Here is a 26,410-nt window from a genome sequence, read left to right on the forward strand (position 1 = left end):
TGCCAAGCTGCCACTGGACTGTATTTTGTTAGTCTACAAACTTGATCTTGGTGTTGTAAATAGTATGGCGTATAAACAGTAAGCAACAACCAAATATATCCTCATTAATAACAAATAACCAATTATAATGTAGTGTAAAGGAGCTTAACAGTGCATAAAAAACAAATACATGTGGTAAATAATTAATCAATGGACAACACTGAATAATACTTTGTGTTAACTTATTGACACTTTCCAATGCTCTGACTCAAGCTCTTTATTAAAGATAAATGTGAACAGTCCATATATACCTTTTTGTATGCAGTGAAACAAACAAAGTCTATAGTCTGTATTGGATGCTGGATGTTTTAAGGTATTGAGTGACTCAGTGCATATTAAAGTTATAGCCAATGCTAAAATAATACCTTCAAGTCAGATGCTTTGATGCAGACTGACCAAACTCATTATGGCCGTTTATTGATATTTACAGACAAAGACTTTATTCATTTAGTTTGTGTTTGTTTGTTTGTTTTGGTTTCATGCATGCTACCATGTGTTCACACAGTTATTAGTTCGTTCCCATTCAGTTATTGTACAATAAAAATAACATTTAGACAGTAAAAGATTGCCGTTTGCACACATTCATATAGAGCATATTAGTCTTGCATCAAATAGTGAATTCCACTGTATGCAGATTGTTGCATGTATGTCTGCACCGTGTTTCATTTGCACTGCTCACTGGCAGTAAACATCATACTGTAAGTATTGGACTACAAGAGACGAGACAGCTGCAGTGGTAGAATGACGTAAAGCTTTGAATGGGTGGACTGGCTCCTGGAGACGTGGTTACAGCAGGTACGCAGGGTTCATGTGGCCTGTGGTGATGTTTTAAACACTTGTTGTTAGCCGTCCACTGGCTATGAAGAAATAAAATACATTCCAGGTGACACTTGGTTTACAAAATATTCAGGAAAAGTTAAAGATAAGTCTCCAGTCCAAATGCTAAGCTGCTGTTTGTTCACTGAGGAAACTGCTGCTGTGGTCTCTGTGTTCATTTTGGCAGTGCTAGCTAAACATTGTTGATTGTGCTTGGAGAAGTCTCTCGGTTTAGAAAATGATGGTGGTTCTGAGTTCCACTGAGAAGATTCTGTAGTAGATTCTGGTGGTATGGATGAGGTTTTCAGCCATTTCCTTAAGTCCATTTTTGTTCAACTTAGCAGGTAGCGGTTGGTGTTGTTGGATGTCTGGGGTGTAGGTAGAGTGACGAAGATAGAATCAAACTAATTACTCATATTGATGAGTAATTTATAATGTGATGTGAAGTAAAGGCAACTTTTCTAACACTGGCTATTAGGAACCCAACATTTTAACTCACTGCTAAATTATTTTTGCAGAAACCCGGAAGCAGTTCAGGAGCTGAAGGAGACAAGCCGGTGAGTACATGTGCTTACCTTTTGTTTATTTCTTTTTATTTTCTTACTGAATTGTTTTGTACATTCATTCAATAAATTGATGTCATGCCTTAAACAGGCAATTTGTAAGAAATGGACAGAATCTAGTTTTAAAAAAATTTAAAGCTGAACCAACATCATGAACAGAGAAGTGAAGAAACAACAGTGTTGAAGTCTCTGTTCTGAGGTTAGCATGCTAACAGCTAGCCTCCTGACAGCCCTCTGTATCTCAGAGGTGATATTCTGACAGCCTGTAGTTTAAAAGCAGCCAGTTCACTGCTGAGTCTAATAAGTCAACAACATAAACTCATAAATGTGAAGAAGGGAAATATTTTGACTCCTATTTTCATTATAAACAGAAAAATCCAACCGTCCACCATCTGAACTCAAGTTTCTGTCTCTGACTAACCCTGACCAGTTTCATCTGCCCGTTAACTCATCGTCACACTCACATATTCAAACTGGACCTGAACTGAGTCAGAGTCACCTTAACAGTGTTGGCTCCCTGCCAAGCTGCCACTGGACTGTATTTTGTTAGTCCACAAACTTGATCTTGGTGTTGTAAATAGTATGGCGTATAAACAGTAAGCAACAACCAAATATATCCTCATTAATAACAAATAACCAATTATAATGTAGTGTAAAGGAGCTTAACAGTGCATAAAAAACAAATACATGTGGTAAATAATTAATCAATGGACAACACTGAATAATACTTTGTGTTAACTTATTGACACTTTCCAATGCTCTGACTCAAGCTCTTTATTAAAGATAAATGTGAACAGTCCATATATACCTTTTTGTATGCAGTGAAACAAACAAAGTCTATAGTCTGTATTGGATGCTGGATGTTTTAAGGTATTGAGTGACTCAGTGCATATTAAAGTTATAGCCAATGCTAAAATAATACCTTCAAGTAGGATGCTTTGATGCAGACTGACCAAACTCATCATGGCCGTTTATTGACATTTACAGACAAAGACTTTATTCATTTAGTTTGTGTTTGTTTGTTTGTTTTGGTTTCATGCATGCTACCATGTGTTCACACAGTTATTAGTTCGTTTCCATTCAGTTATTGTACAATAAAAATAACATTTAGACAGTAAAAGATTGCCGTTTGCACACATTCATATAGAGCGTATTAGTCGCAGAGTGACGAAGTTGGAATTGAGATGAGTGAGGTGATGTGATTATGTTTTCAGGCAACATTTCTAACACTGGCTATTAGGACCCCAAAATTTTAACTCAGTGTCAAATTCTTTTTGCAGAAACCCAAACGCAATCCAGGAGCTAAAGGAGACAAGGAGGTAAGTACATAGGATTACCTTTGGCATATTTCTTTTTATTTTCTCACTGAATTGTTTTGTAAATTCAATCAATAAAATGATTTCATGCCTTCAACATGCAATGTGTAAGAAACAGTCAGAATCTAGTTCCGATTTTTTACACAATTATTATTTAAACTGTTCTTTATGGTGCAGTACTAAGGATGAATTGAGGAAACAACCTGCTCTGTAGTCTGGTTGTACAGTACTTAAAATGTACTTTGCTGTTTCAAAAATGGTGCTTTGACATAAAAGTAGACTTTTGAATTATGAATTAGAACGGTGCAAAGAATAAAAATGGCCTGAAATAAACTCAATTATTGTGAAAAGATGTAGGATAAATGGGCTGAATGTGACAAATATATTAGATATTGTGTAATTGGTACATAACATTTCATATTTATTATATATACTTGCTTAGCAGTGTCTAAACCTTGTTGAGGCAACTTTGACACTTTGTCTTCTTTTTTCTCCCCAAACAGCCTCTAATAAAGTTTGAGTCTAACAACAAAGTGAGCTTCCATGGTGGTTCATATCCTGTATAATACTACCCACTGTCAACAGTTATTTTACTGATAAATCACACATTGAGCTTTAATCATGATTTGAGGGATGTACAAATAGGCTACAATTTTTCATATTTAAAGCAACATTATGTAACATTTTAAAATAACAGCTTGAAAATCATGTTTATGGTACAGTGTCTTGTAATAGGGTGAATGGTGTATCTGTCACTTGTTTCTGCACTATGTAACACAAATAACTTCATACTGTGTATTACTATGTAGATTATAAATCTCTTTGTTGTGCTAAATGACATTTTAACATTAACTATGAGTAATGAGAGCTTTCACAATAAAACATTGACTGCAGAGATCAACATTATTATCTGAGGCTGCACTTAAGATAAACACATATTTTCAAAACGGATCTCTTGAATTTGCTTCCTACAGAAAACTAATCACATTTTTAGTAATTGGGAAACTTCACAGCTCTCTGGTGGACATAAACAAACTTGTACAATCCTGCTTTTTCCAACTCCGGAACATCTCAAAAATCAAAGCGATGCTAACAACCAGCCATCTTGAACTTCTAATCCACACCCTGATTTTCTCTCGCCTTGACTACTGTAATGCTCTTTTTACCTGTCTCAACCGTGCAGCCCTGTCTTGCCTGCAGGTTGTACAAAACGCTGCAGCCAGACTATTAACCAATACCAACCGCAGATCCCACATCACACCTATTCTTGCTTCCCTTCATTGGCTTCCAGTAAAATACAGAAGAAACTTCAAGACACTACTTCTCACTTCAAGGCCCTTCATGGTCTTGCCCCTCCCTACATTGCTGAACTCCTACACCCTTACCCCACCTCTAGACCACTCAGATCCTCTGACCTAGACCTCCTATCTACACCCCGGTCCCTCCTCAAATCTAAGGGTGACTGCGCCTTTGCAGTCAGAGCCCCGTCCCTCTGGAACAGTCTACCCTATTCTGTCAGATCAGCTGAATCACTAAATGTCTTCAAAAAAACTTCTTAAAACCATCTCTATCGTCTTGCATTTCCTAGAACTGAACTGTAATTTTCTTGGCACATATTTGTTCATGTATGTTTGTTTTACTTTATCTTGTTGTCTACTTTTATGCTCGTTTTTAGTATGTTTTTAATTATGTTTTATGTTTACTGTACCCTGTTCCACACTTTGTAAACTTTGATTTGAAAAAAGTGCAAAATAAATAAATAAATAAATAAACAGAATATAAATGATTCTTCTTTGACCTAAATTCAATTAACACAATGTTTAGTTTCCTCACGTGTTGATGAATCAATACATATATAGTACTGTGCTGCCTCGCACGGGGCACCATTGGTGTTGGGCCTTGCATTACACAAGGCAAAAATAAGTCGTGTTTATGCAACATTAAAAGGTAGTTTTAGGCTAAATTTGGCCATCAATCATAATTTATGATTATCGGGGATAATTATTAACTTTAATAAATGATATGATCCAATTTACATTAGATCACCTCGGGGCACCACCCTTGAACTAACCAACTAACCACACTAACTAACTAACATGCACTATATACAGGCTTGCGTGCATGTCTGTGTGTGTGAGGTGATGCCAGGTTAGAGAGGATGGTTAGTTGCAACAAGGACGGCGCTAGAGTTTAGACTATCTGGTCAGAGGAGGGTCTGTTACTCTGACCAATAGTAGCTCAAAGCTGAATTTTGCACTGAGGTGTGAAAAATTGGGAATTCTGGGACACTGAGGTCCAGTTCAAAGTCCATTTTGAAATCCACAATGAATGACTCAATCTGTGGGTCCCAACAGTTTCATGAAGCTTTGATAAACGAGGACTTACATCAGTTTATTACAAGGAAGCTCAGCATTCAGAGCTGTAACTGCATTTGGTCAGACAAATAGAAAGACTGTGATGTCTCTTGCTCACCTTTAGCGCCTCCTGCTGGGTGAAAGTTTGAAGTGCAGGTGTGAAGGATCACTCTCAGTGTGGTTCGCTTTATGATATGTCTCACTGGTCTGCCTCTCTGGGCATCCTGTAAATTTAACATGATTGTCAAGATGTAACAAGATAATTGGATTTGGTCAGTGAAAGTTCTCATCTGTGCATATATATACATACACACGCAGATAGCTTTTTTTTCTAGTCAAACACAGAAACAAACATTAAAACAGATGTCATAAACACAAAGACAGAACACAAGGCAACACAAGAGATGAAGTGATGGAAGCGCCCTGACAGTTCAGTGGTTGATGGACGTCACAGGAAACTGAATTTGTTGTTTGTTTGATTACTGTTTGTCCTCCAATGTAAATGAGTACTGTACAGTTTCTCAAGTACTGCATTTAAGTAGAGTTAAGATGTACTCATGTACTCATATTTCTACACATTTAAACATGCAGACTGTCCCTTCTGCCACTAGAGGGCTCCCAATCACATCAATGACACGATGTAGTGTCATGAGGCAGCATGGGATTATGGGAGATGTTGTCTTCAGTGTTAAATGACCACCACTGCTCATGGCTGTGGCTCAGGGTAGAGCCAGCATCTTGTTATTGGAAGGTTGCTGGTTTGATTCCCCTGGTCTGCATGTCGAAGTGTCCTTGGGCAAGATACTGAACCCCAAACTGCTCCCGATGTGCTGGTGGGCACCTCACATGGCAGCCGCCACCGTCAGTGTGTGAATGTATGAATAAATTACTGTAAGTCACTTTTCTGATGTGGCACAAATGTTGTTGTGGAGCAGAAGTGTAAATAAGTAAATGTATTTCATTACTCTCCCCCACTGACATGTTACACATTATATCCAGAGAGAAGGCGACACCAGGTGGACAAACTGTGAACTACAGGAACAAACTCCTCCAGTCACTGACAGCTGACAGTCAGTTCATCTTTCTCTGCTGTTCTTCTTATTCAGAATTTAACTTAACAGAACAAATCAGTTTCTGTTTGCAGGAGCAGATGATACTTACTTAAAACTAAAATATATATATTTTAAAAAAAGGAAACCAGCTCTCTGACGATTGAGTCATTTCAGGCCTCAAACAGTTCACAGACCCCGCCCACCCCCCTGGCCTATCAGTGTTTCCATGGCAACAATCAAAAACACCTGCTGACAAACAGGAAAAATATTTGTGGTTTGATAACGAGAAGGGAAACAGTTTTACGCACTGCAGAAACCTTTGACATGAATGTTATTCTCCTGATGATCCAGTCAAACTTTTGTTTCTTTATGTTCAGTGTTCAGTTCTTCTCTTGTCACAGCGTGTTTATGATGTGGTTATGAGATACGATGTCGAGTTTCACCCATTTTAGTTGCTTTACCTCGTCACAAGGTCTGATAATTACAAGTTTCTACGTCTCACTTTATTCTAACACATTTTCTCGGTACCAGCAGCACTCGGCTGAGGTCAGAGAAAAAGTGTTTTGGTCCCATAAACTCGGCTGGAAATGTTCAGAGTTCTCCTTCTACGACTTCAGACATGGAATTAATTTAATAAACATGTACTGTGAATGTGATATGACATATGACATGTAGTCGTGTAGTAAAACGTGCAAACCGGTGATCAATGTTAACATCTTCACAGCCTCAGGAATGGAGGCAATAGGCAATGTTTAGTCGGTTGACCCGTCTTTAAAAACCCATGCAGACCCGTCCACATGACAGTGGTTCTCAATAATTTGTGTGTAAATGAAAATGAAAAGCAGCAGTTGGATGGATGCTGACATACAGTACAGCAGTATTCAGACTGAGTATTGCAGCTGACATATGATAGATGATCATACACTGATATCACTCTTTTCTGGAAAAAAACGGGCTTAAATCACTAAAAAAATGACTGGACTCTGGTGCAGCGCCTGAGACAACAGGTCCAACTCATCTCCTGTCTCTTCTCTTCTTCTTCCTCACTCTCATTCTCTCACCATCTCTCTTTTCTTCTTCTTCTTTTCTTTTATCTCTCTCCTCTCTGACTTCCTGTTTTCTCACAGCCGCCAACTGCTCTTCCTCTTTTCTGCGATCCAATCTTTCTTTCTTTCTTTCTTTCTTTCTTTCTCTCATTTTGTCTCTCACTCCGTCTTCTTTATCACACACATGGTGGTGTAATTGCTCCGGTGTCATCAGCAGATGAATTAAAGTATTTCAGCAGTGAGTCTACAGTGAATTGTTTTCCGTGGCAGCGCTGAATTACCATAGAAACTAATGACTCGGCTTCGCAGGGAGCCACCGGAGTCCACCAACTTCTCACTCTGATCATTCAGTCGTTCTGCCTTTATTGTTCACCGGGGAAATCTGGTGTGCAGACGAGCTTTAGAGATAAACCACAGGCTGATGAGACACAACGTACAGAGTGTCGTATAGGTAAACGACGGTGGAGGAGAGCAGAGCAATAAAAAGACAACACAGAGAGTAGTTACAGCGACACGAGAGGCTTCATGTGCAGATGAAGCAGAGGAATCAGAGCGAGAGTTAACGAGTCGCTGCTTCTGCTGCTGAACAACAACCTGCACATTAACCGACATTCTGTCAGTGTGTCCTCACATGAAGCCGCAGTGACAGGACGGAGGTTTCTGTTTCAGCTTCTATGAATCAAACTGACCTCTGAGCAGTGTTGACTCCAACACGCTGATGTAGGATGTCGACACATTGACGCTGAAACACAAAGTGGAAACCAAAGTTCTGCTCCAGACGTCAGAGATCCAGCTGACGACACAGATTACTAGATATTCCAGCTGTTGAACGTAACCTGACTACGGAAGCTCTGAGGGGACAATTATCTTTTCTGATGATCCATTTTCCAAATCTGATCTAAATTTTCTTCCAATCTGTGAAAAAGAGTTTTTTATTTGGCTCCATGCACAATTCTTTAATTTCTCCTGAAAAATAATAAAATAGTTGTTGTTGTTGTTGTTTCAGAGGTGCTTGGTGAGGACGGGTTTAGCTTTCTGCTGGCCGGAGCGGTTCCGGTCCACACACCTGCAGCACGCTGGATGTAATCAGCACCTGCTCTGATACTCAGAACTTCTCTTTGTACGCTGCCAGGTTACTGTCAGCAGCTCCACTGGTACCTGGTACTGGTACCTGGTAGCCTACCTGCTGGTACCTGGTACCTGGTACGTGAACGTGTACTTAGAAGCTTTCGTTTTCCCACAAGCTAACATCTTGGAAGCAGCGTCTGTTAAACAGTGAAATGTTTCACTGTCAGAATTTGAATAACTCTTTCTGATAATATGTGTAAAGGCCCCCACACACCCCCCAGACGTCCAGCTGCCTTTATCCGACCACTCTGTTGCCTTTCGTCTGACCCGTTCGGCAGAAAAGTGTCATTGAACACACCGCTTCGATGTTCTGCCAGCTCCACAGTAGCATGTACATTCTGCGCATACGCTGGACTAGGGGTTTATGCACGCAACTCTCTTTACTTTACTTTACTTTTACTTTAAACATGCAGCGAGGCATTACCAAACGAACACAGATTAATTCATCCTGAATGAACATAATAACAGCGAGTCTCGTGCCAGTACTCCAAAACATGAAAACAAGAAATGATGGAAGTGAGTGCGTAGTAAAACAAAGCGCACACAGTATTCCGCCCCTCCCACACACCGCGCTGATTCACTAGCGCACCGGCAATCAGAATGGTAATACAGCTGGCACACAACCAATCAGAGAATCCAATGGCTCAGACGTCCGACAGCGCTCCTCCTCAGACTTCGCATGTTCAGTCGGATCAGATAACGTCCGCCCAGCTCCGAAAGCTTCCGACGCTGCTGAACACACTGAACAGAAATGTTCCCGACCTCGTCCGAGTCTCTGCAAACACTTCAGACGTCCAACGGTTGGGCCGGTGAGTTCCTGCCTTAAAGTCTAGGAGAGCTGCAAGTTTAAATGATCTTATCTCCAGCAGAGGGCGCTAAACCGGAAGTTAACCGGTTGGGTCGGTGGAAGTCTGCAGTGAGTGGTTCTAAAGACCCGAACATGAAATATCCGGGTATTAATTTATCCAGGAAGTCGAGTGTTACGGACTTCATGCGCTGCTGAGCAGCTTTCACAGGATGAACGGAGCTCCGCTGAACTCTTAATGTGATATAAAAAACAGAACCACACATTCAATTCGCTGCTCGCTGTTCATCATAGAGACCCGAAGCCCCGCCCCTTCCTGTTCCCTTACAGAACTGAACCAGAACCAGAACTGCAGATTTATTGTGATGTTCATCTTGTTCAGAACCTTTTCTGACCCAGTTGGCTCCACGTTGGTTCTGGAGACGATGTAGTTCACTGAGCTTCACCACAAAACCAAATGAGGTTTGACCTTAATTACAGCAAACCGACAAACATCATGTGTGAGATTCACGACCCAGATCAGACCGGATCAATACTTTATCTGATTACTCAACAGTTCTTTGGCGATATCAGGTCCCACGAGGTCGACGGGAAGGGGCGGGGCTTCAGCTCTCATCGCTGTGTCCTGACCGGCCATCTTGTTGTGTAATCCTTCCTGTTGTCTCTTTGTTCCGTCCTCCATGTTGTTTGTCTGTCTTGTTCTTCCTCTCGGTGCGACGTGGCACAGAAGATTCAAACTCGAGAGCAATTTCAAATGATTATTATTAAGTGTTCTTCACCGACAGCGGTTCTCTCAGCAGCAACACACGAAGTTGTGCGTCACAGCTTTGAACAAACCCGCTGAAAGGTTCCCCACAGGGCCATTATCTGCTCATCTCATTTCATTTCTATGGTGACCGCTAATAACGCTAGCAGGTTAGCTTCCCCGTCCCAGTAGGACTGTATCCTGCCGCTGCTCATCTGACAGCTGGAGAGAGCGAGAGGAAGAAAATCAGTTTATACAGCCCCACTGTGACACACTGCTGATGGCTTCACACACACACACACACACACACACACACACACACAAACACACACACAGATACACGATGCTGAAGCCCGTGGCGTGCAGTCTAAAGGGGACCCATAACCTTGAATGAGGGGAATAGAAAGTGTTTGTGTGTGCGAAACAGTTTGGTGTGTGTGTGTGTGTGTGTGTGTGTGTGTGTGTGTGTGTATGTGTGTGTGTGTGGTAATGAGAGAGTGGGTGGGTGCAGAAAAGGAAGTGGCGGAGAAGAAGGTAGAAGTGAAGACAAAAAAACGACAGAAAGCAACAGATGAGAGAAAAGGAAGAAGAGCAGAGTGACGAGGACCGACAAGAAGAAGAAGAAGAAGAAGACGCGGAGGACGAGGAAGGAGCGAGACGAAACACGAAGAGGTGAGGAAGAAGAGGGGGGATGAAAACTTGGTCACCTGACAGATAAGTTTGAATGGATGTAGCTGAATACAGTGTGAGGTCACTCACTACAGCTGTATTTACAGGTAATCTGATTACCTTTAGAAAAAGGAAAAGTAGTTTTAGACTTTGTGAAGATGTTGTGATATGATAATGACCACAGGTGAAGTGTCAGATGATCAGGTTATGTTACAGTATAACATGTTATCAGTGTGTGAGGAGGCGGATCACACAGAGATGATCCTCAGCTGCTCCGACATGAACGATGACTTCATTTATTATAAATTACAATATTTATCAAAACACGCACTTATACAGCTGCTCATCAGCCAATCACAACAGTTTTCTCTGTTTATTAACTCCAGCTGAAGTTATGAGCTCGTTTTTAATTAGATTTTATTTTTCACCCGTGTCCGTTTGTTTGTTGGTTCGTCAGCAGGATTAAACAAAAACCACTGAGCAGATTTCCACCCAGATTAGAACTCGTTAACTTTCAGTGCTGATCCAGAAAAAGAGACGGATGCAGGAAGTTTTCTCACTTTCTTTAACAATTTTCGGCATAAAGCTTGTGAATTTTTAAATGATTTGTTGAAGATGTGGTGGCTGAGTGGAAAAGCTTTCTCATCATAAATGAAAATCTATACGTTGGTTTCTGCTGTCAGTCGGTCTAAAGCTGACAGATTTTATCAGCAGCAGCTCATCAGCTAACGAACATTCGCTCTGTGTCTGAGCTGAGTTAATGGAGTAGTTTGCGTTTGTTTAGGTTGAATGTTCTGTTGTTTCTTTCTCGTCACAGCGCTGCTGATGCTCCGGTTGGGTTCAGGTCGTAAAACCTCCTGGTTAGAGTTAGAAAACATGGAGGTTTGGATGAAAACATCTGCTTTAGTCACCACAAAAACAGCTGGAAACATCTGCAGGAGTCTTAAAGATATTCAGTGATCTGACTTGAGCTGCAGTCGCTGTTCGGCAGCCATGTTGGCTGTAATAACTCCACCACCAAACATCATTTCAAACACTTAAACAAAACTTTACAACAAAATATTCACATATTATTCCCCTTTTTTTCAGTTTGCTGTCCGACTCGATCTCCAGAATAAATGCTGCTAACTACATTTTCAGGAAAACCACAGATTAGAAGTTAAAACTGGGTTAAGTTTTCTATTTCTGGGTTAGTTGTAGGCGTAGAAACCACCTGGTTAGTGTTTTGTCGCCACAAAAACAGCAGGAAACGTCTGCAGGAGTCCTTAAAAATATCCAGCGGTGTGACTCGAACTGTGGTCGGCTGTCTTGCTGCCTCGCTGGCTGTAATAACACCTCCCTCCCCCGCTGTGATAAAGTGGCTGATAATCATATAATGAGGATGTGAAAGGACACGTCTGGTTCTCCTGTCAAACCCTCGGACGCGTCTGTGGTTTACAGGAACAATAACTGCTCACTTCATCTCCTGGAGACGGAGCTGCTGGTTGCAGTCGGGCTAGTTTAGTAAAAGATGGCGTGATAAAAAACACGACAGCAACCACGTGTTAGAACAGATAACGTCTCCCGTGTGAGACACAGCAGATGACGGCGTGCTCAGACGACGTCGAGTCGATGTGTTCGAAGTCTTTAAACGCGAGAGGACGTCACACACATGCAGCCAGAGAAACGCAGACGGTCGAGCTCGTAGGGCAGCTGGAGGTTCTCCGTCCACCTCGGGTGTGTCACAGAAGAGTTAATGATTAATGTTACCATCAGCCTGATGATCGCTCAGCTGTCAATATGAAATAAATTCAGTCAGACCAGTTAAAGTAATTTATCTGTAGAGCATCTGTATGGAAGGAAAGGAAATTTAAAATGCGAAATGAGAATCTGAAAATGTAAAGTGTGAAAAATGGAACTGGAAGCTTTAATTGTTCTTTAAATCCCTGACGTGAAATCTTTCCTCTGTCTGTGTCTGAGGTTGAACAGAACGACGTCGCCGGGACAAAACTAGTGAACGATTCAAAGACGTCTTCTCGATGTGTTTCTGCCGTGTAACGTGAAGTACGTAAGCCTCTCGTCGATCCTCAGCCTCCTCCAGATGTCGACTTCCGCGCAGTTTATTCCACGTTCGCCTCGTTGTTCCCGTCGTTGTCGCCCCCTGCTGGGACTGTCGGTGAACTCGCTGGCTCGCTGCCCTCTGAGCTGCAGTTTGGGGTTTGTAGTTCAGAAGGACTCAACTTTCCGTTTCTGGACTGACGGGTGAAAAACAGCGCGTTGGTGTGAGGTTGAGTCAGTGCTGCTCATAAAAATATTTCCTCTGCGGGGAAACAACGCAACTGTCAGGTCCTAATGTTTGTGTTTCGATGTACGAGTGTGTGTGTGTGTGTGTGTGTGTGTGTGTGTGTGTGTGTGTGTGTGTGTGTGTGTGTATGATTTGACATGAATGATTCATGAGCAGCTGTTGTTGGTGTGTTGATAATCAACGCCTGGAGCATCTCTCTTCCTCTCTTCCATTATCTCTCCATCTATCCTTTCATTCGCTCCCTGACTCATTCTCCCTCTCTCTCTCTCTCTCTCTCTCTCTCTCTCTCTCTCTCTCTCTCTCTCTCTCTATCTCTCTCTCTCTCTCTCTCTCTCTCCCTCTCTCCCCTCAGGTGTCTCTCTCCCTCTCTCTCTCTACCTGAACACCTTGAATCAGGGTAATAACGGCCAGAAAAACAGGACATGTCTGTTCCTGCTGACTCCTCTCTCTGACTTTCTCTTCCTCACTATCACTTTCCCTCTCACTCCATTTTTCTCTCCTTTACTTGTTTCTTCTTGCCCCAGTTTGTCATTGATTTCATGTAAAGAGGGCGAGACAGACGAAGCAGAGAGATCTCTCTCCCTTCACTTCACTGCTCAGTCAGTCAGTCAGTCAGTCAGTCAGTCAGTCAGTGTGGTGTGTGAGCTGCTCTCAGGTCAGTCAGCGTGGTGTGTGAGCTGCTCTCAGGTCAGTCAGCGTGGTGTGTGAGCTGCTCTCAGGTCAGTCAGCGTGGTGTGTGAGCTGCTCTCAGGTCAGTCAGTGTGGTGTGTGAGCTGCTCTCAGGTCAGTCAGTGTGGTGTGTGAGCTGCTCTCAGGTCAGTCATGTGGTTGTTAAACTGTAGGTGACTTGGAGAGAGTCAGAGGAGGATTCACACCTTACTGGCCTCAATCACACACAAACAGAAGCTCATGGCTGTCAAATACCCGGTAAGCCTGATCAGTACATTTACTATCAACATTGACTGATTCAGTTGATCTGTTGAAACACTCTCATGTGATCTGGGAACCTGTGTGTGTGTGTGTGTGTGTGTGTGCAGAGCTAATGCTGAGATTGTTATTTAAATGTATTCAGAAGCTGCTTCTAAATGAGAGGAAAGGTCCACAGAAATGCTTCTAACAGCACGCTGATGATTAAATGTTCTTGTGGCGAATCATCCGAGCGTCACGTACAAAGTGAATGAAAAGAAGCGAATGATGCAAACATGCACAATTTGCATCATTCGCACATTTGTGTGAGATTAAAACATTCAAACTCCTGTGAGGATTTTGCGTGACGTGAAAGCTTATCGGCGCTCAGTCATGCTGACATCATCACGTTAAAGTCGCTAATGTTCGGACATTCATGAACAACAATGGAGGAGAAGATAATAATCAGTAATCGTGGCCACTTGCAGACACACGGAGCTGAACGATGACACATTTTCTCTACTGAGACAGGAAGAAAACGAGCTGGTGTGGAGGAAAGTGAGCGAGGAAGTTGGACTACGTGGTAAGTCATGGAAATATGTCTCAGCACAGTGTAGCTGATCGATCCGAACTCCATTCAGGGAACAAACATTTTAAAAGTTGTTTGCCGACCTGGTGCTGCACAAGTTCAGGCTTCCTACAAGGCGACATCATGATGTTGTTACTTCAGCTTCTGATCACCTGGACACCTGTCGGCCTCAGGTAGAGCTGGAAGCTGCCATCATCCAGAAGCTGAAACTCACCCAGCTGGATGCCACGAGTGTGACACCGAGAAAAATGAATAATCCCTCGATCGAACACGCGTGCATGACGCGAATATTTTCTTAACGTTTGGTCTGAATGCAGCTTTACGAGTCCGTCCTCATCAGCCACATGTAGGTTAAAATTAAAGCAGGTTATTACAACTCGTATTCACAGCTGTAGTTAGCAGCGCCCTGTAGAGGACGGAGCCATTATGAGTCCACAGTGAGTTATTTTAACTTGCAGAACAGAAGTTATTTAGGTAACGTAGGTACGACTGTGATGGAAGTTACAGAAGTGACCGTAATGTTTATCTAAACTGTGACTGCAACCAAACTATGTTCGAGGTTCGCCTGCTGCGACGGTCAACAGACAGTCGACCTGTTCAGTCATTTTAATGCGAGGATGTGTTGATTCTACAGATCCGTCACACCAAGAACAGCAAAAAACTATCAGTGTAACATTTTAGAAATCGCTCAGCTGAACGGTGGAGTCCACACCACGGCTATAACGATGGGGAACATAATCATTGTGATCACTGAGAGCCAATCAGAATACACCTGAAACTACACGGTCATCAACAGACTGATATCTGGGACTGACTTTGATACTGAGCAGTTGAATCAGTATTTGAACTTGTTGACTGTTGACACCTTCTGACATTTTGTTTCCTTTCATCACTGTTTGATTTGATGCAGTCTGTTTAATGTGTAGCTGAATGCTAACGTTAGCTGGAATATGTTGTTTAGATTTGAGCTACAGCCCGACGTCCCTCCAGATTCTAACGGTCAGCTGTCTTTTCAGTGGCTGAGCATTCTGAGAGCGGTGAAATGAGAACAATTTGTCAGATAACTAGTTCAGTGAAAACTTAAATCTTGACTTTACCTGGACTGTGAGGTCTCAGCAGCATCTTAGTGTCAGTAACAGACCACGTGTTGGATAATCAAAGGTTGATCTGGCAGCAGAAACAAACCACAAAACTAAATTTGGTGACAAAATAACAGCCTCTAAATATCCCCTGCCATCACCACCGGTGCACGTGCAGTGCATGATGGGATACGTATCAACAGCAGGTTCCTACACGAGGCAGCTGCAAAAGCTTCCATGGTAAATTGGGCAACATTGGACCGTTGTTTTCTAAATGTGGACCTGATTGATGACACAAGAAAAAACAAGAGCAGACAAGAAGACGGAGTGAGGAGAAGCCTCGAGTCAGAAACTGTTTCAGATTCACTCACAGCTCCGACTGAAACTGCTGCTTCTCCTGGAGGGAGGTCGAGTTATTACGAATCAATTAAAAATAAAAAACAATGTCACTTTTATTTCAGTATTGACGTGAGTGTGTGTGTGTGTGTGTGTGTGTGTGTGTCTGTGTGTGTTGAGTCAGCGTGGGTGTGTTGACTTCCTGCTGTGAGGAAACTCTCTTCCGATGGAGACACACTGAAATGTTTCAGATCTGAACTGATGTGGAAACACACTGAATCACACACACACACGCACACACACACACACACACACACACACTGTTTGCCTGTGTGTTATCTCCTCATCGGTGGGTTGAGTTGGTCTGTGCTGCTGCTGATGACAGATCTGTGGAGTCGCCTCGTCATTGCATCAATAATTTACTCGTCATGTCAAAACTTCCTTCACTGAGGCGACAACAACAAACTGAGCGGTCTGGAGCGAGCGACACGTGGAGTCTCTGCTTTTTATAAGGAAGCTCATTTAGGACAAAACCATCACGTGAGCGCAGAACAGACAGAAGTTTGAGTTGAAACTAAAGTAAATCTAGAGAGTGAGAGCAGAGAGCTGTGCAGAGGACGGAGGGTGAGTACCATCCATGATTCTGTTTGTAAAGAACTGCTCAGGACCAAAAGAAACTGCTGCTGCTGGAAACACTGACAGAACCACGCAGATGAAATGTCAGGGGTGGAACTGGTACTCACATCCTTCTCTCGCATTCTAAAACTAGAAAATACTTTAAAGTCCTGCGTTGAAAATTATTCAAGTAAAGATGCAAAGACCAGTTTGTCTCACTGCGTTCAGAACTTTGGGATGGATCGTGTCATGTTCCCCTCAGGATGCTGTGAAAAAGTACTTGAGTCAAAATGAAGATGGGGTTAAAATATTACTTTAAAAGAAGTGACAGTCAGACAGTCAGTACTCGAGTAAAAGTCTTGAAGTAACTGAAGGTAGATGAACTCCGGATCAGAACAGAGTCTGATGAGACTCCAGGTGTTGGGACTGAGCTGTGGTTTCATCATTCAATGTTCAACAGATGTGACGACACACTGACATTAATGTTCCCTCTCTCTGCTGCAGCATGGTGAACAGATGAACAGCTAAAACACACACACACACACACACACACACACACACACACACACACACACTCTCTCCATGAGTATGTCGGCGGTGCACTCAGCCTCCCCTCCTGCTGAGGACCCGACCACGCCCCCACCGATGACCACGCCTCCTCGCAAAGCCTCAGTCCGTCTGCAGGAGAGGTGGGTGTTAACCACACACACACACACACACACACACACACACACAATATCTAAAATATTATGTCTGAAGAATGTTTTCAAAACTGTCCCAGGTTTCTGAAATTTCTCTTTACAAAATGTCTCCAGTGTCTAAAACTGTGCACATGAATTAAAATCGTCTTTGTTTTGCTGAAATGAGCTCTCTTTCTTAAAGGAACAGTTCACCCTAAAACTTAAATCAAGTCATTACATCACCTGCATCCCCAGTCAGGTGAAGTGTCGAGGTCCACAGAACAGTTCTGGAGCTTCACAGTAAAACAGAGTTGCAGCATTCTGCTGAACAACTGAAGCAGCTGAGACTTGATTTAAACATCAGAAGTCTCCATCAGCTCGTCTGCTGTGATCTCAGTCTGCAGCAGAGAACACATCACTAACTGATCTTAGACCAGATTTACACTTTTATTAACATGAAGTCTTCTGTCAGTTTTAGTTTAAAAGAGTTTAATTTACATCTTTTCACATCAGTTTGTGCGTGAGTGAGTACATTTTTCATGTTTGGCTGAACTGTTCCTTTAAAGCCTTTCTTTCACAAACTTCATATTATTCCTTAACGGTGCACTTCTTTTATAGACGAGGTTCAAACCTCTCTCTGCTATTGGACGTGAGCACCCTGGGGGTGGAGCCTGTTTGCTCCGTCTCCACCCCGAAGGAGGTGTGGCTTCAGCTGCTTCACACCTCCTCGCGACCGCTCACACACGCCACGCTGCAGCAGGCTGCCATAGACACCAACACACTGAATGTAGAGTACCAGGTAACACACACACACACACACACACACACTCAGATGTAGGTGAGTGTTTGTTTCTGTGTGTGCTCAGGTGTGTGTGTTGTGTCTCCTCCACAGAAGATCCCTCCGAACTTCGTGAGCGCGGCGGAGCTCGATGTTCCAGGTCACATGATTAAAGACCGATACAAAACCATCCTGCCCAGTCAGTGTCCGCCGTCCTCCTGGTCCCACTGCAGACACCCTCCACACTGTCGCCCCTCTTGTTTATTATTGTCCTTTGTTGTTCACTGTTTAGACCCTGAGAGCCGGGTGATCCTGAGGAGCCCAGAGGAAGAGGCGGGGCCAGACCGCTACATCAACGCTAACTACATCAGGGTGAGTCGAGTCAGCTGCTTCTCCTGCAGGGTTTTATCACGTGTTCATGTGAAATAGCAAATTACACCGATTACAAAGAAAGATATGTGCGAACATATCAACACACGGAGTTAAACACTGGACAAAAGTTAGTGGACACCTGAACCTCTCACCCTTCTTCTGTTCGGATCGGGCCGGTTCATTTAATTCTTGCTTAGTGTGAATTAGTTCTTAAGATAACAGATCAGGACACGACTGCACTGCGTGGTTCTACTGATCCTGCACGTTTGTGTTAACTGGAGCTGCACATTGAAATGTTTGTGCACGGCCAACTGCAACAATGTTCTGATCAACTGTCCGCCACAGAATGCAATACGATTTACTTTATTGGGTTATTTGCAGAAATTCCAGGTAGCCACGATGTTCAGGCCAACAGTTGCAGTCACACGAGGCAATCCAGTCAAATCAAGAGCATGAAAATAATTAAAAACATTTGAAGTCATAAAGCAGCAGCACGAGTCCGGGTCACCAGAAGTGATGGATGAAACTCGTGTCGGTTTGGACCAGAGACGATTCCAGTAAAGGTTGTTCAAAGACGACGGCTGCGTCCTCAAAGATGCTGACAAAAAGAGAGGAAGCGGCGTTGTGCAAACCGACACTGAACAGTCAGAAGAAATGAAAGATAAAATGCAGCTGCAGATCGAAGATGACTCTTTGTTTTCTAGAAGAGCTGTGGACAGTCACAAGTCCAACACAGCCCGTCCAGCACACTTCACATGTACCGCTGTGTCTTACGATAATGGACGAAAATAATGTGCCACATTTCTAACGATGATCTTTAAAAGGGTTTTTCAGTTGAACAGATGCTTTATTATGATTTCAGACGATAACAGACATGAAAGTTGATAAACATTTGAAAAAATATCCTGTTTGTATGGCAGTAGAATCTTATAACACAGATAAGCAAACCGACTGATAACCATCGATTGTCACGCCAACGTAAACCTTCGTCATGGTGCATCGCTGCAACCCGAGTTTAAGATGTTGCTCCATTATTTGATTTGACGTATGAGTGAGTCAGGCTGAGACCGTCGGGTCGTCTGGTGAACAGACAGAACTGGGTGTCATCAGCAGAACACTGGTAGGAAAAACCATGTGAGGTGATTAATGAGAAGAGAAGTGGACCGAGTACTGATCCGTGTGGTACCACAGTGAGGAGAAAGTGACGCTCTCACCTCAAACGATCACAGCGTCAAAGAAAAGTCATCAGAGTTCAGTCAGAAGAGAACTGAACATGCTGATTCATTATAAAGTTGCAAAAGACCTTTAGACTCGTAGTTTACATGCACGGCAGGAAAGAAAGCACTGAAAACTAAAAACTCAAGAGACGAGTCGTCGTCTGTTTTTATAGTTTGAACTTGTTTTTTACTCTTCAGTCGTCGATTTAATTAGTGAAGTGACAGCAAAGAAAAACATGTTTCCTTCTGTGTTTTATTAACACGAAAACAAGCTGATAGTGTGTGACAGCGCTGTCACTCAGCGTGGGCGTCTTCTCGTTTCTGCTGTGTGTGTGTGTGTGTGTGTGTGTGTGTGTGTGTGTGTGTGTGTGTGTGTTTGTGTGTGTGTGTGTGTGTGTGTGCATGCACGCGTCGGACAGCTCGACAAACAGAAGCTCAGATATGAGCCGTCGGTTTGTCAGCGTGGGAGTCTGACAACCAGGAAAACCACAGGAAGTGAGGGAGGAAGTCACTTGTCCTTGACTCACCCCCCTCCTCCCCCCTTCTCCCCCCTGGCCCACGCATCCCTCACACTCTGCAGCCTCAGCTCTGTGTGTGTTTGTGTGTGTGTTTATGTGTGTGTTTATGTGTGTGTTCATGTTGTAGAGCAAACACCTGTTGATGTGTAACACCAGTGTGATCAATATTCTCTTCTGCATGTATGAATAAATTTATATTAGCGACGTGCTGATTGGCCGCTTTGTGGTTGTTATTGATGAACAGTCGTCGTTCGCTTCCTGTCGTATGAGGTTGAGGATGTTGTGTGGTTTAGAAGTAGAGGAGACAAAAGTGACGGTTCTTATTAAGTGATTTCTAACCTGGCAAATAAAACACATATCAGTCATTAATGGATCAACATTGTTTATTACAGCATGAAAAACTTCAACCAGAGAAAATAAATAAATGTATGACATAAATGCAAATACAAGATCAGAATTTTAATATTCACAATATTAATGAGTAATAACACAAACTGTCTCCATCAGTGAGTAAACGAGCTGTTCACAGAGGAGAAGAAGGTCCCCGAATACTGTTTGAAGTTAGAGAGGTGGCAGGGTCCGCCACATATAAACAAACAGTATAAACTTGTTTTCCTTTAAGGTCAGTTTGTTTATTCAGTCATGGAAACAAAGAGTTTGTTTATTTAGTTCGTTTATCAGCCAATGAGGATCTTTGTCTGCTCATTAACATTTCTCCAACAGAACTACAGACTACCCCTTTAAACTACAGACTGCTCCTTTAATCTACAGACTACCCCTTTGAACTACAGACTGCTCCCTTAATTTACAGACTGCTGCTTTAATCTACAGACTGCTCCTTTAATCTACAGACTGCTGCTTTAATCTACAGACTGAACCTTTAATCTACAGACTGCTTCTTTAATCTACAGACTGAACCTTTAAACTACAGGCTGAAACTTTAATCTACAGACTGCTCCTTTAATCTACAGACTGCTCCTTTAAACTACAGGCTGAACCTTTAATCTACAGACTGCTCCTTTAATCTACAGATTGCTCCTTTAAACTACAGGCTGAACCTTTAATCTACGGACTGAACCTTTAAACTACAGACTGAACCTTTAATCTACAGACTGAACCTTTAATCTACAGACTGCTCCTTTAATATACAGACTGCTCCTTTAAACTACAGACTGAACCTTTAATCTACAGACTGCTCCTTTAATCTACAGATTGCTCCTTTAAACTACAGGCTGAACCTTTAATCTACGGACTGAACCTTTAATCTACAGACTGCTCCTTTAATCTACAGACTGAACCTTTAATCTACAGACTGCTCCTTTAATATGACTCAGTGGTTTGGATGGACCTGATGTGGGACCAGCAGGATACTGTGAAATGTAAACACCTGGTCCAGGGTTCAGTGGATTCGGTTCTGATGGTGTAGAACCAGAACTTGTTCATGTTCCGTGTCAACATCTCCTCCAGGGTTACAGAGGAGCTCCTCGGTCCTACATCGCCACCCAGGGGCCGATGGTGCACACGGTGGGAGACTTCTGGGACATGGTGTGGCAGGAGAGGAGCTCCATCATCGTGATGGTGACCAGACTCAAGGAGAACAACGAGGTGAGGAGTCACCTCTCTCCTGTCTCCTGTCCTCCTGTCTCCTCTCTCCTTCTCCTGTCTCCTGTCTCCTGCCTCCTCTCTCCTGTCTCCTCTCTCCTGTCTCCACTGTCTCTTCTCTCCTCTCTCCTCTCTCCTCTCCACTGTCTCCTCTCTCCTCCACTGTCTCCTCTCTCCTGTCTCCTCTCTCCTGTCTCTCTCTCCTCTCTCCTCTCTCCTGTATCCTCTCTCCTGTCTCCTCTCTCCTGTCTCCTCTCTCCTCTCTCCTCTCTCCTGTATCCTCTCTCCTGTCCTCCTCTCTCCTGTCCCCTCTCCTCCTCCTCTCTCCTGTCTCCTCTCTCCTCTCTCCTCTCTCCTGTATCCTCTCTCCTGTCTCCTCTCTCCTCTCTCCTGTATCCTCTCTCCTGTCCCCTCTCTCCTCTCTCCTCTCTCCTGTCCTCCTCTCTCCTCTCTCCTCTCTCCTGTCTCCTGTCTCCTCTCTCCTGTCCCCTCTCTCCTGTCTCCTCTCTCCTGTCTCCTCTCTCCTCTCCACTGTCTCCTCTCTCCTGTCTCCTCTCTCCTGCCTCCTGTCCCCTCTCTCCTGTCCCCTCTCTCCTGTCTCCTCTCTCCTGTCCCCTCTCTCCTCTCTCCTCTCCACTGTCTCCTCTCTCCTCTCTCCTCTCTCCTGTCTCCTCTCTCCTCTCTCCTGTCTCCTCTCTCCTCTCTCCTCTCTCCTGTCTCCTCTCTCCTCTCTCCTGTCTCCTCTCTCCTGTCCCTCTCTCCTCTCTCCTCTCCACTGTCTCCTCTCCCTCTCTCCTTCTCCTCTCTCCTCTCTCCTGTCTCCTGTCTCCTCTCTCCTGTCCCCTCTCTCCTGTCTCCTCTCTCCTCTCTCCTGTCTCCTGTCTCTTCTCTCCTGTCCCCTCTCTCCTCTCTCCTCTCTCCTGTCTCCTCTCTCCTGTCTCCTCTCTCCTCTCTCCTGTCTCCTCTCTCCTGTCTCTTTCTTGACTCCAGACTTGTCCTGAAAGTGTCTGTGGTGTTTACTCCAGAAATGTGAGCTGTACTGGCCACAGCCGAGGGAGAGGAGGAGGACGAGGAGGGTGAAGGAGGAGGAGGAGAATGAGGATGAGGAGCAGAGGGAGGAGGAAGAGGAGGAGGAAGGAGAGACGGGTCAGTTTGGCAGATTCCTGCTCCGAGTGAAAGACAGCCGAGAGAAAGACGGGTTCACCGTCACCGACATGGAGGTCCAGGTACAGCAAACACATTCACCAGCTGCAACATCGAAGTGATACAAACATTAATGCACCAAAACTAATGTGTGTGTGTGTGTGTGTGTGTGTGTGTGTGTGTGTGTGTGTGTGTGCGTGTGTGTGTGTGTGTGTGTGTGTGTGTGTGTGCGCAGCTCTGTGCAGAGCGTCGTCCCATCAGACACTACTGGTTCACCTCTTGGCCCGACCACCACATCCCACAATGCACTGCACCACTGCTGAGGCTGGTGGAGGAGGTCGAGACGTACAGCAAGTCCCTCTTACCGTCCGGCTCTCAGCCAATCACAGCCCCCGTCCCGGGTCCTGGACCAATCATCGTCCACTGCAGGTTGGTTCCTAATCAAACAGTTTCTGAAACACACAACACCAACAACATGTCACAACTCTTTTCTTTGATGCTGGTCTGGGCACATCAGTAGAGACCCGTCTGTGTCACTGAACAGTGAAACCAGCCTGTGATGACTCACACCAGAGCGCCGGATGTGTCGAAAGCTACTTCCTGTTTGAGAGCGTGACCGGTCTCGGCTCAGCAGCCAACCGCAGCCGAGAGGCCATAAGAAAAGGCTGCGGTGTGGATCTGACCTCCAGAGTGACTCCTCGTGCAGCGGAGCAGATCCGAAACACACTGATGTGTTTCTCGATGATAGATCCAGGAAGAGGAAGGAGATTAACTGACGAGGCGCAGCAGTCGTGTAGAGACCGGGGTCGTCTGTGTTTTGAATTAATTCTGGATTTTTAAATGACACCAACATGAAGTCAATAGTTAAAGGTGCAAAATAAAACGATATTCGTCAAAAACATTAAAAAACTAAGTAAAGTTTTCAACAAAATGTGAAGAAATAACAGTTTCTCACATCATGACTTTTATGGTCTGTGTTGCAGAGATATCTACTGAAGTTAGCATGCTAACCAGCTAGCAGCAGCTCTGTATGGTTCACAGACCCCTGTGCTAACACCAGCTGGAGTTAGCAGCAGTTAGCAGCAGTTAGTTGCAGTTAGCAGCAGTTAGCGGTTGCTCTGGTGACCTGTTGCAGCTGATAACCTTCAGCTCCTGTCTGCATGAGCTCACTTCCTGTTGATTGCTCTCACTTCACTTTCACGTTTCTTTACATTTTTTTACTCCTTCTGTGTTTCTGCTGGAGTAATATTGTCTCTTTCCTCGGTTTTACATAAAGTTAGATGTGAAATTGAAGCCAGAACATGGAACTTGGTCCCGGATGCTCACCAACGCTCCATTATTGTGTTGTGTCTCCTCTCAGTGCAGGTATCGGCAGGACGGGTTGTTTTATAGTCAGCAGCATCGGCTGTCAGCAGCTCAGAGAAACGGGTCAGGTTGACATCCTGGAGACGGTGTGTCAGCTTCGCCTGGACAGGTGGGTCAGAACAGTCCTCTCTGCTACCTGTCTGAGCTGTAACATTTGGTCTATAAGTCTAACCTGTGGTCCGTCCCCCCGTCTCCTGCAGAGGTGGTATGATCCAAACCACAGAGCAGTACCAGTTCCTGTACTCCACACTGGCCCAGTACAGCTCCCAGCTACAACACAACCAGGTACTGGTTCTGATCGAGATGATGTTCAGATTAGATTATCGTTGTGTTGATGAAGAAATGTTTAAATGTCATCAGATTAAAGGAACAGTTCACCCCCAAAAAAATAATTAATCAAATTTTAATTTTAAAATGCCAAAGAAATGTTAATAGTAAAACTGATGATGTCACCACTGGTGGTTTGGACCTTCAGCACCACACCGACGTTTGTCTCCACCTAAAAATCAAAGCTGTCTTTATAAACCACGATCCTTCCTCAGCCTGAACCCATTCGTCTGAACTAAACAGAACCTTCACCACAGATCTGTCAGAGCAGAGTCTCATGGTCCAGATGTGATGATGTGTTTTGTTTGGGGTTAAACACAGTGTTTCCTCCTCAACAGAACCAGCAGAACCCAGAGGACCATGTCAGCATACAGTTACAGAACCTCCAGCTGGGCAACACGCAGGATGTGAAGAACTGATAGCAGACAGAACCTGGAGAACCAGCAGTCTCTACAAGGCCAAGTACACAACTAGAGAAGTCCAGGAGACTTCAGAACCAACAGAATGCACAACAGATATCTTTAACAGAACCAGAGAGATGGAAACGAGAGAGTAATTAAATGGACCAACCCAAAGGGCTGATGCACTTGCAGATTTGGTGGACCAGCAGAATCATCCTACAGAGGAAAGATGCTCTGGTTCTGCTCAGTGCAAACAGCTGCAGGTCCTGAAGAACTGGAGAACCCAGAACATCATGTTCATCCTGGACTGAAGATCTCACTGACCTCTCTCAACAGAACCAAGAGAACCAAGTAGAAAACAAAACAGACGGAAAAATGTAATTAAGATCCGATTAAATCAAATAAAGAGAAAATTCTTATTTTCACAGTTCTGATGTTTTTTCTCCACAGACACAAAAATATTTATTATTATTATTAATAATTATATTTAAAGACAATTCAACAAGAAACAGAAGTGAAACCAGAATCATTAAAATCTCTGTTTGTAATAATTATAAGTGTGTGTGTGTGTGTGTGTGTGTTTGTGTGTGTGTGTGTGTGTGTGTGTGTGTGTGTGTGTGTGTGTCACTTCATATATTTAAAGGAGCAGTCTGTAGTTTTATTGAAAAAATGTTAATGAGCAGATAAAGATCTTCAGACAACTGTCTTTGTTTTCATGACTGAACAAACAAACACAGTTTAAACTGTTTTACTGTGTGTATATGTGGCTGACCCTGCCACCTCTCGGGCTTCAATTACCACAAGTGTTCTGGGACCTTATTCTCCTCTGAGAACAGCTGGTTGATTCACTGATGGAAAAAACTTTTGTATTATTACTTCATTAATATTGTAAATATTTAAACTCTTCTCTAAAACTGCACACTGCTCCTTTAAAAGATGGATGGTGTTTAGATCAAAGCAAAGTTCAAGGTTTGTTTGTTTGTTTACATTTGCTACAACACAAAAAGTCTACATGAGACATCACATGTGAAGAGAATAAAAGAATCACAATAAAAGAAAGAAAGAAAGTTTAGATTCAAGATTCAAAGTGTTTATTGTCATATGCACAGTAAAGAAACATGTTCTCAATTATGCAGTGAAATTCTTCCTTTGCTGTCCACAGAATGCCAACAGTGTAATAAAGAAATATATACATACAAATATACAATATACGCACTTTCGCACAAGTAAAGCACTTTCAAAGCACTTTTTAAACATGTGATAAATATAAAGAGCAGCAACAATAATGATAACAATAATAATAAAACAGTGAAAACTGTGCAGTTATGCATGTGTAAAAATATAAAAAGTAGGGATTAATTCAAACATCATGACTGAACCCTTCTGAGCTGTTATGGAGTTGATGGTGCTGTTCCCGGTGTGACCGGCAGGGGGCGGTGTTCACATCCAGCTGACTCCGTGTGTCGCTCCTCTCTCTGCGCTCCTCTGCTTCCGCCATCAGCCCCACCCAAACAGGAAGCGGCGCCCACAAACTGCTGACAGGCTAAACTAATCAGACAACAGAACCGATAAAAACAACATTTAAAATGTTTGACTTAACTCCAGATCGTCTTTAAAACATATAATAAAGCATTGACGTCGACGCTGAACCTCTTTGTCTGACCG

At 43.4% G+C, this 26,410-nt stretch overlaps 1 protein-coding gene and 1 long non-coding RNA gene across 4 annotated transcripts; both read left to right on the top strand.

The window, feature by feature from the left end:
* Nucleotides 1-1,380: 1,380 nt before the first annotated feature.
* On the top strand, nucleotides 1,381-3,400 carry LOC115585015 (uncharacterized). The gene is made up of 3 exons (XR_003984646.1): nucleotides 1,381-1,412; nucleotides 2,699-2,737; nucleotides 3,238-3,400. It is a non-coding gene; the product is annotated as an uncharacterized LOC115585015 (long non-coding RNA).
* A 6,932-nt stretch (nucleotides 3,401-10,332) lies between these two features.
* On the top strand, nucleotides 10,333-25,299 carry LOC115584969 (tyrosine-protein phosphatase non-receptor type 7). 3 transcript variants are annotated; one of them, XM_030422952.1, is made up of 11 exons: nucleotides 10,333-10,536; nucleotides 16,847-17,031; nucleotides 17,641-17,821; nucleotides 17,915-17,999; nucleotides 18,093-18,172; nucleotides 21,375-21,512; nucleotides 22,535-22,735; nucleotides 22,888-23,081; nucleotides 24,013-24,126; nucleotides 24,218-24,302; nucleotides 24,680-25,170. In XM_030422952.1, exons 2-11 carry the CDS (start codon nucleotides 16,925-16,927, stop codon nucleotides 24,761-24,763), a joined length of 1,269 nt encoding a protein of 422 aa, XP_030278812.1. In that variant the 5' UTR covers nucleotides 10,333-10,536; nucleotides 16,847-16,924; the 3' UTR covers nucleotides 24,764-25,170. The 3 variants fall into 3 exon arrangements, with proteins under 3 accessions (XP_030278812.1, XP_030278815.1, XP_030278813.1); XM_030422955.1 differs by having other exon boundaries at nucleotides 10,336-10,536; nucleotides 24,683-25,299; XM_030422953.1 differs by lacking the exon at nucleotides 10,333-10,536 and having other exon boundaries at nucleotides 16,054-17,031.
* The last annotated feature ends 1,111 nt before the right edge of the window (nucleotides 25,300-26,410 follow it).

The sequence above is a fragment of the Sparus aurata genome, chromosome 7 (assembly GCF_900880675.1).
Source record: "Sparus aurata chromosome 7, fSpaAur1.1, whole genome shotgun sequence".
Taxonomy (NCBI): domain Eukaryota; kingdom Metazoa; phylum Chordata; class Actinopteri; order Spariformes; family Sparidae; genus Sparus; species Sparus aurata.

Coding starts and splice junctions, on each gene's coding strand:
- LOC115584969 (XM_030422952.1), top strand. CDS start 16,925: ATGAGTATGTCGGCGGTGCACTCAGCCTCCCCTCCTGCTGAGGACCCG. Junction 18,000..18,092: donor ATACAAAACCATCCTGCCCA/GTCAGTGTCCGC, acceptor TTCACTGTTTAG/ACCCTGAGAGCCGGGTGATC. Junction 21,513..22,534: donor GACTCAAGGAGAACAACGAG/GTGAGGAGTCAC, acceptor TGTTTACTCCAG/AAATGTGAGCTGTACTGGCC.